General features: G+C 53.3%; 1 protein-coding gene across 10 annotated transcripts in view; it reads right to left on the bottom strand.

Annotated features, from left to right (window-relative positions):
• Nucleotides 1-262: 262 nt before the first annotated feature.
• Nucleotides 263-7,822, bottom strand: part of NEK11 (NIMA related kinase 11) — a 33,469-nt gene continuing 25,909 nt past the window's right edge. For 4 of the 10 annotated variants that reach the window (XM_064162305.1, XM_064162308.1, XM_064162309.1 and 1 more), the window contains exons 14-16: nucleotides 7,684-7,744; nucleotides 4,714-4,810; nucleotides 284-1,536 (exon numbers count right to left, since the gene is read on the bottom strand). In XM_064162305.1, the coding sequence (XP_064018375.1) occupies nucleotides 1,332-1,536; nucleotides 4,714-4,810; nucleotides 7,684-7,744 (363 nt within the window). In that variant the 3' untranslated portion in view covers nucleotides 284-1,331. Of the gene's footprint in view, nucleotides 1,537-4,054; nucleotides 4,116-4,713; nucleotides 4,811-7,683; nucleotides 7,745-7,822 lie in introns of those variants that run through there. The other 6 variants (XM_064162307.1, XM_064162315.1, XM_064162311.1 and 3 more) reach the window with 6 other exon arrangements.

Below are 7,822 nucleotides of genomic sequence, written 5' to 3'. Positions count from 1 at the left end.
AAAGCCCCTGGGAGCCACCCGCCGCTCTGCCATTGCCAGGTGCCGGCCCCTCTGAACGGCTGCCTCCTCTCACGCCCTCTGCCAGCAGCCCAACCAGCCTGCCAAGGGCACCGCATGTGGCAGAGCTAGGGAATGGTTGGACTGGAGCAGATGAAGCTCTGTTCCCACCAAGAGGATTCTGTGCTTGTGTGACAGTGCCTGAACTCTGTGGCCATCATTGCACCTGCACCCTGAGTGTGTTCTGCAAAGCAGCCATGTGGCACAGCCTGGCATGGTTCAGCCTGGCAGCAGTGAGTGACACCTCTCTAAACTGCTCCAGGTCATCGCCTGCCTGCTGGCACAGCATCCAATCGGCCTGGGTCCTCTATTGCATGCAGGAGAGCAGTCTGTTTCCTTTGGCACTCCTTTACTGTGACTTGCCCTGCATCTAGAAATGAGTCTCGGGGAGGACAGGCCTGTAAGTCCCCCTCCTGGCACCTCCTCTCCATGGGCATCTCCTTTCGGCCTCTTGAACTGCTACCTGTGGCACCTTCACTGAGGGAAAGAATGAATTTGCCTTGTGAAGACCTGGGCTGGTCTTTGGCCATCTGTGACCTTCCAGGCACTGTTTGGCTTCCTCCCGGTGGCCAGGTCAGTCCTGAGCTGCCTCCTGCTCACAGGTGGTGAAGGGGAAATACAAAAGCAAAGGATGGTGGCCAAGGGCCCCTTAAGTTTCACACATCCCCCAGGGCCTCCCCCAGCAGAGGCACAGCCTGGGTTAAGGAGGAAGAAGGTGTTTGGAGCAAGGAGGTGAACAGATAGAACTTGTAGCCATAAATGTCAGCCTTTGTAGCGGTGTTTGTAGCCCAGGAGGTAGAAGCTGAAGAGGCAGGGCTGTGAAATGGTTTGTAGCTCAGTGAGCATCCCAGTGGATGTTATACCTTGGTTTGTAGTTCAGAGAACATTGCAGTGGGTCTAGGCATTGGTTCATTGCTCTGCATTGCAATCAAAAGCTGAAGTCACTGGCTCCAGAATCTCCTGGAAGTGTAAGGTCACATTTTCTGTAGCTGGGCATATCCTTTGCTGCCTCAGTTCGTGTTGCTGCTCTAAGAGATTACAATGGCTCCATTATCTTTCCCTTTGAGTCTCTTAACATATGTCCAAGAGAGGGATCAGCAATACTGCTTAGTGGACTATTTATCTTGACTATGAGTATCTCAGCTTGGGTGTAACAGCAGTAGTTGTCATATTGATAGGATGCATTCATTTAATTCAGTGGTCTACAACTCATCTGAGATTTCTTCCATCTAATTATACCACCTAATTATCCAGCACCATTGCTGGGCTGCACTTTATAGCTGAAGACATGATCCTGAATCATGCACCAGCTCCTCAAAGTAGAGCAGCTGATCCACTTCAAAGCAGTCACTTGTTCTAGCCACTAGCTTCTCCAGATGTCTTCTGATCTGCTCCTCACTGGAGTTCTGCTGCCTTGCTTGCTTGAGGTAGCTGTACACAGCCTCAAAGGCTTCGGCTCCCAGCTTCCCAATGGCACATCTGGAAACAAAGGGGACATGGAACTGAAGCAAAGTGATGGCCAATACAGGCAGGATCCAGGCGAGGTGTTCAAAGTTGGCTCAAGAGGCCTCTGTGCAACCTGATCTAGTTGAGAATGGGCCTGCTCAGCACAGAGGGGTAGGACTGGACCTTTGGTGGTCCCTTCCCACCCAGACAATTTTCTGATTCTGTAAGTGCTGCCCAACAGCAGCTGAACCAGGGCTGGTGCTCTGAGTGCTGCCCAACAGCAGCTGAACCTGGGCTGGTGCTCTGAGTGCTGCCCAACAGCAGCTGAACCAGGGCTGGTGCTCTGAGTGCTGCCCAACAGCAGCTGAACCAGGGCTAGTGCTCTGAGTGCTGCCCAACAGCAGCTGAACCAGGGCTGGTGCTTTAAGTGCTGCCCAACAGCAGCTGAACCGGGGCTGGTGCTTTAAGTGCTGCCCAACAGCAGCTGAACCAGGGCTGGTGCTCTGAGTGCTGCCCAACAGCAGCTGAACCAGGGCTGGTGCTCTGAGTGCTGCCCAACAGCAACTCAACCAGGACAGTGCTGCAGCCAGGAGCACTGCTACTGCCGCTGGGTGTCAGCGGAAGCAAAGGAGCGAGCCCAGGCAGCTGTATCCCAGTGGCATTTTATGTGAACAAAGTTCTTCAGGGCTCATTGCTTAATATGAGCTTCTGTCAAATCCCAGTGGAACCATGGCACAAATTCAGCCCGAGGCAGATGACAGTTCCTTCTCTTCCTTCCAGCAGAAGGTGGATCTGTAGATCTGCTACAAAGAACACACCCACAGGTTTCTAAACCCATTTGCAGGCTGCAAGACAGGCAGCAGCACTGAATTCTGTAAAGGCAAACCTCTTTGCATTCATGTCCCTCAGGTAACACAGAACCTCTCTCTCATTGATGGCTTCATCACATTTTGCTGAGGCCAAGCTGTGCTCAGCAGCCCTTCCTCCCACTACCATTCTACCAGGGGCTCCAGAATATTTAGGTGGGACCATTGCTCCTTTCTGAGGCACTCCATCGTGGCATGAAGATCTCTTCAGCACATCTTGACAATGCTCTCACCTGTTGCTTAAGCATCACACTTGCTGCAACTCTAGCTTGGTGCTAATTCTTCTGGACACAAAGGAGGTGCTAGAAAGTGAACCTCAGAGGGTTGGCAGTGCCTCCTGCCACAGCATCCCAGACAGGTCTGTCTCAGTCACCTGCCACAGCATCCCAGACAGTTCTGCCTCAGCACCTTAGGCTTCCTGTCTGCTAGGGCATCTGAAACAGCTTAGTCTACAGTTAGGGCCTCACCTTCCTAGCTGTGCAATTGCTCAGTCTTAGGGCTGTGACAAGTATGGCAAAGTCTAATGAAGGCTTATTTCAAAAAGGAAAAGGAAACTGAAGGAGCTGTTGCATAAAAGCCAGTCCAAGACAGTCTGAAGTGTCCATATCAGTTCCTACCTTCATCTCTGAGCCTCACCTGACTTTGACTTTTCTATTTCCAGTGATAACTCCCTCACTGGCAGACACAAGAATTGTCATGATTTCTCCTTAATAACTTTCTAATTCCTGACTGGAAGCACCTGGCTTTGATTGCAAACAGAACACTCTGCTGTCCCACTTCAAAGAGCTGCAGACTCTCCAATGCACCTGGAGCTTGCCTGGTCATGGGCTCAGAAGGGTTGTGTTGAGTGCTGGATGCTGCAGCTCACACTCAAGGATACTCTCCACAAAGGAGAACAAAACACTCAGCACCAAGGGTTTTTCCCCTCATTTCCTACATTTTTCAGTGTCCCCATGCTTCCAGAGAAGAGAGCACAAAGTGTACATCTGCTCCTTTCTCTGTGAAGCACAAATTGTGCCTCAGTGCTGATGAGGCAGCCAGGGGAAGCCTTCACTCCAGAGAGTCACAGACTGGAAGGGACCCTCAAAGGGCATCTTGTCCAACCCCCCTGCAGGCTGCAGGGACACCTCCAGATAGAGCAGGCTTCCAGCGACACAGCAGGGCTGATCTTGAATGTCTCCAGGGACAAGGCCTCAACCACATCCCTGTGCCAGTGTCTCCCGACCTTCACGGTGCAAAACTTCCTCCTTATGTGCAACCTAACTCTGTCCTGCTCCGGTTTCAAACCATTGCCTCTTGTCCTATCCCCACAGGCCCTTCTGAACAGTTCCTCCCCATCCTGCCTGGAGGTTCCCTTAGATACTGAAATGCAGCTCAAAGGTCCCCTTGGAGCCTTCTCTTTCTACAGGCTGAACATCCCCAGCTCTCCCAGCCGGTCTCCATGGCAGAGGTTTTCCAGCCCTCTGAGCACCTTTCTGGCCTCCTCTGGACTCACTCCATCAGGTTCATGTCCCTCTTGGATCAGGGCATCCATAGCTGGACACAGCAGTGCAGGTGAGGTCTCAGCAGAGCAGGGGGCAGGATCCCCTCTCTCCATCTCTGCCCAAGCTGCTTTGGTTGCAGTCCAGGCTACCCTTGGCCTTCTGGGTTGCCAGTGCCCATTGCTGCCTCCTGTCCAGCATCTTCCTCCACCAGCACCCTCAGACTCTTCTCTGCAGAGCTGCTCCCTGGGCACACTGGATGTGACTAACACAGGAGGAGCAATGTGAGCACAGGCAGCTGTACCCACCCCCTTCCAAGGCTTGCTCTCTCCACACCCTCCTGCACTCCCTGGCCTTCGCCCTCAGCCTTGCTGCTCCAGGTGAGTTCATGAAGCCCTGCACAGACTCAAGATGCCAAGAACATATCTCAGGACATTTCCTGGCAGTCTGCACTTCTGCCTCACCACTCACTGTTAGCCAGAGTGTGGCTGAGGTGGTCAAACGTGCAGAAAGATTTCTCAGTCTTTTGTTGCAGAGGAGAATCAGGTGTGGGTGAGGGAGCAAGGCTGGGGCAGAGATGGATGTCTGCAGGGGATTTATGGCATGTGCTGAGCTAATACGAAATGGGAAGTCCAGGGCAACCCAGCAGCACTGCAGGCAAACAAGGTCCTGGAAGGACGACAGTGACTGTGCAGGCTGTGAGGAAGAAGCAGAGGTGACAGTCAACCTCTGTCCTCCGTGCAGTCTGTGAAGGACACCTCCCCGTTCCCCTCCTGCTGAAGTGGCTTCCTTTGCCACCTCCTGCAGCTTTCCAGGACCTTCTCTTTGTCTGAAAAGTGGTAACACACAGGTAAGCTACTTACTCCCTCATGTGTTTCAGCTTGGTCTCAGCCATCCTGCTGTTGGAAGCTCCGAGCCCTGCGAGTGCCCCTGGAGACACTCTGCTGACAGTCCCCGAGCCTACGAAGCAATGCACAGACACAGCCTTGTTCACCTTCATCCCAGAGCTCTGCCAGAGCCAGGGGCAGGGCACAGGAGGAAGACTGCTCCTGCTTGTCTGCAACCTTAATTACAGAATCACAGAAGGGTAGAGGTTGGAGGGGACCTCCAGAGATCATCCAGTCCAACCCCGCTGCCAGAGCAGGATGACGCAGGGCAGTCCAGCTTCTCCCCCACCAGCACCCTCAAGTGCTTCTCTGGAGAGCTGCTCCCTGGGAAAGTCTGCAGAGGAGACTCCACCAGCCCTCTGGGCAGCCTGCTCCAGGCTTCCAGCACCCTCACAGTGTCAGAGACTGAGACAAACACTATGTCCCAACAGCTCAGAAAAACCTGGCTTGAGCCAAATTGCTGAGAAGTGCTAAGTCAGCATCCTGCTTGTACTCACTGTCCTGAAGATCCCCTCCTGCGTGAGCTCAGAGCCCCAGGAGCTCCCCAGTGTGCAACAACAGGACAAGCAACCAGCCAGGGAGCGCAGAGCGAGCCTGTGCATGCTGCCATGGGGCCCCCTGCCTGACTGCTCAGCTTGCATGGGCTGCAAGGGCACCATTCTGGGCCACCACACCTGGAACTGAGCTCCTGTCACCTGACACATGCAGGAGGTGAAGGCTTCCTGTTGTGCCAGGGGATGCTGACCCTGAGCCAGCGGCAGTCTGGCAGCTCCTGGGTTATCAACAGCAGCCATCATTTCAGAGAAACCAGCTGGGCACAGGGGGCTTGACCCTGGAAAGCCCCTGCCACAGCCAGCATGCCCAGCACCCCTGGGCAATGGGCCTGGCACATCACTCCTGCAAAATGCTAAGTGATTCTCAGAAAAAAACTGTGTGGTCAATGAGGCAGCCAGGGAAAGGCAGAGCAGCTCTGACCTGCAGCCTGAGTGCTCCTCACACACCTGCATGGTCAATGAGGCAGCCAGGGAAAGGCAGAGCAGCTCTGACCTGCAGCCTGAGTGCTCCTCACACACCTGCATGGTCAATGAGGCAGCCAGGGAAAGGCAGAGCAGCTCTGACCTGCAGCCTGAGTGCTCCTCACACACCTGCATGGTCAATGAGGCAGCCAGGGAAAGGCAGAGCAGCTCTGACCTGCAGCCTGAGTGCTCCTCACACACCTGCATGGTCAATGAGGCAGCCAGGGAAAGGCAGAGCAGCTCTGACCTGCAGCCTGAGTGCTCCTCACACACCTGCATGGTCAATGAGGCAGCCAGGGAAAGGCAGAGCAGCTCTGCCCTGCAGCCCAAGCACTCCTCACACACCTGCATGGTCAAACGGACTTTGGGGGTGCCAGATGACTCCAGGGTGACCTTTCTTCTCTCTGCATGGGGATATTGCCAGATGACTCCAGGGTGACCTTTCTTCTCTCTGCATGGGGATATTGCCAGATGACTCCAGGGTGACCTTTCTTCTCTCTGCGTGGGGATATTGCTTTCTTCTCTTTCTCTTTTCCCCCCACCTCTCTTACTCTTTCCCTCTCCTCATCCCTTCCTATCCTCATGTGTGTGTTGTGTGACTGCCATAAAGCCAGCCTCTTTGACACCCTTTGTGCCTTAATTCTGTGCCCAAGAATCCCAACCTCCCATACCCGAGATCCCTCTGGACTGGGATACACAGTAAAATGTTTCTCCTCACACTGAGGTGGAACCTTCTATGTTCAAGTTTGTGCCCATTGCTCCTTGTCCTGGACATCACTGACTGAGAAGAGCTGAAGGGACTTGCACACCACTCTGACAAGGAAGGCTGAGAGCCCTACTGAGTTTGGAGAAGAGAAGGCTGAGAGGGGATCTGGTCAGTGTCTGGCAATAGCTGAGGGCTGGGGATCACGACAAAGGTGCCAGGCTTAGTGGTGCCTTGTGATAGGACAAGGGGCAATGGACACAGAGTGGAACCCAGGAGGGTCCACCTCAACATGAGGAGAAACTTGTTTGGTGTGAGGCTGCTAGAGCCTGGAGCAGGTTGTGCAGAGAGATTGTGGAGTCTCCTTCTCTGCAGATGTTCAAGATCTACTTGGATGTGTTCCTGTGTGCCCTGCCCTGGGTGATGCTGCTCTGGCAGAGGAGCTGGACTGGGTGACCTCTGGAGGTCCCTTCCAACCCCTACTGTTCTATGAATTATTTCTTGCTGCAGCTGCTCCCATTGGGAGGCAACTCCAGTGCCTCACTGAGAGCTGCTGGCTGCAGAACTGGCCACTTCACACTCAGTTGTGTCCTTTTCTTTGGCCTATTCACTTCTCTCCTTCCCTTTTGCATTCTCCTCTCTTCCTCATTACAAACCCAGATCCTACTGCAGTTTTCTATTTGCTAAGCTAAACAAAGCATCTACTCAGTTTGATTCTAACAAAGCATCAACTCAGTTTGATTCTAACAAAGCAACTACTTCATTTCATAGAATCAGAGAATTGTTTGGGTTGGCAAAGCCCTCTGAGACCATTCAGTCCAACCATCAACCCAGCACCACCATGGCCACTAAAACATGTCCCAAAGTGCCACACATTTCTTTAATCTTTCTGCCCTGGAAGGCTTCTCAAGCATTGGAAGTGTCTGCCCAGGGCAGTGCTGCAGTCCCCATCCCTGGGGGTTTCAGCAGCCTGTGGAGCTGTGCTTAGGGACATGGCTTAGTGCTGAGCTTGCAGAGCTGGGTGCAGGCTTGGGCTGGGTGAGCCTGGAGGGCTCTGCCAACTGGATGTGCTCTGTGAGCCTGTGATCTCCACTTCTCTACAGAAGGCTACAGAGGGGATTTTCAAGCAGATCACATTTTTTTTAGTTACCTTGTTGCAAAAAGGCAATAAATGGACTGTGCTGAACACTTGCTGCTAGCACACCTAAAGAAGAGATGCACTCTTACCCAGCAGGCTGCTCTCCAGGACATTCTCCAAATACTTGACAATTTCCTCAATGTCACTGTCCTGTGACCAAAGGAACAAAGAGGAGCAAATCCTACAGCTGGCACAAGCCCACAGGCAGCAAACATTTACAACACTGAG

Source organism: Pogoniulus pusillus, chromosome 23 (assembly GCF_015220805.1).
Source record: "Pogoniulus pusillus isolate bPogPus1 chromosome 23, bPogPus1.pri, whole genome shotgun sequence".
Lineage (NCBI taxonomy): Eukaryota > Metazoa > Chordata > Aves > Piciformes > Lybiidae > Pogoniulus > Pogoniulus pusillus.
The sequence above is the reverse complement of the archived record's forward strand: the minus strand, read 5'-3'. Positions and strand labels throughout refer to the sequence as shown.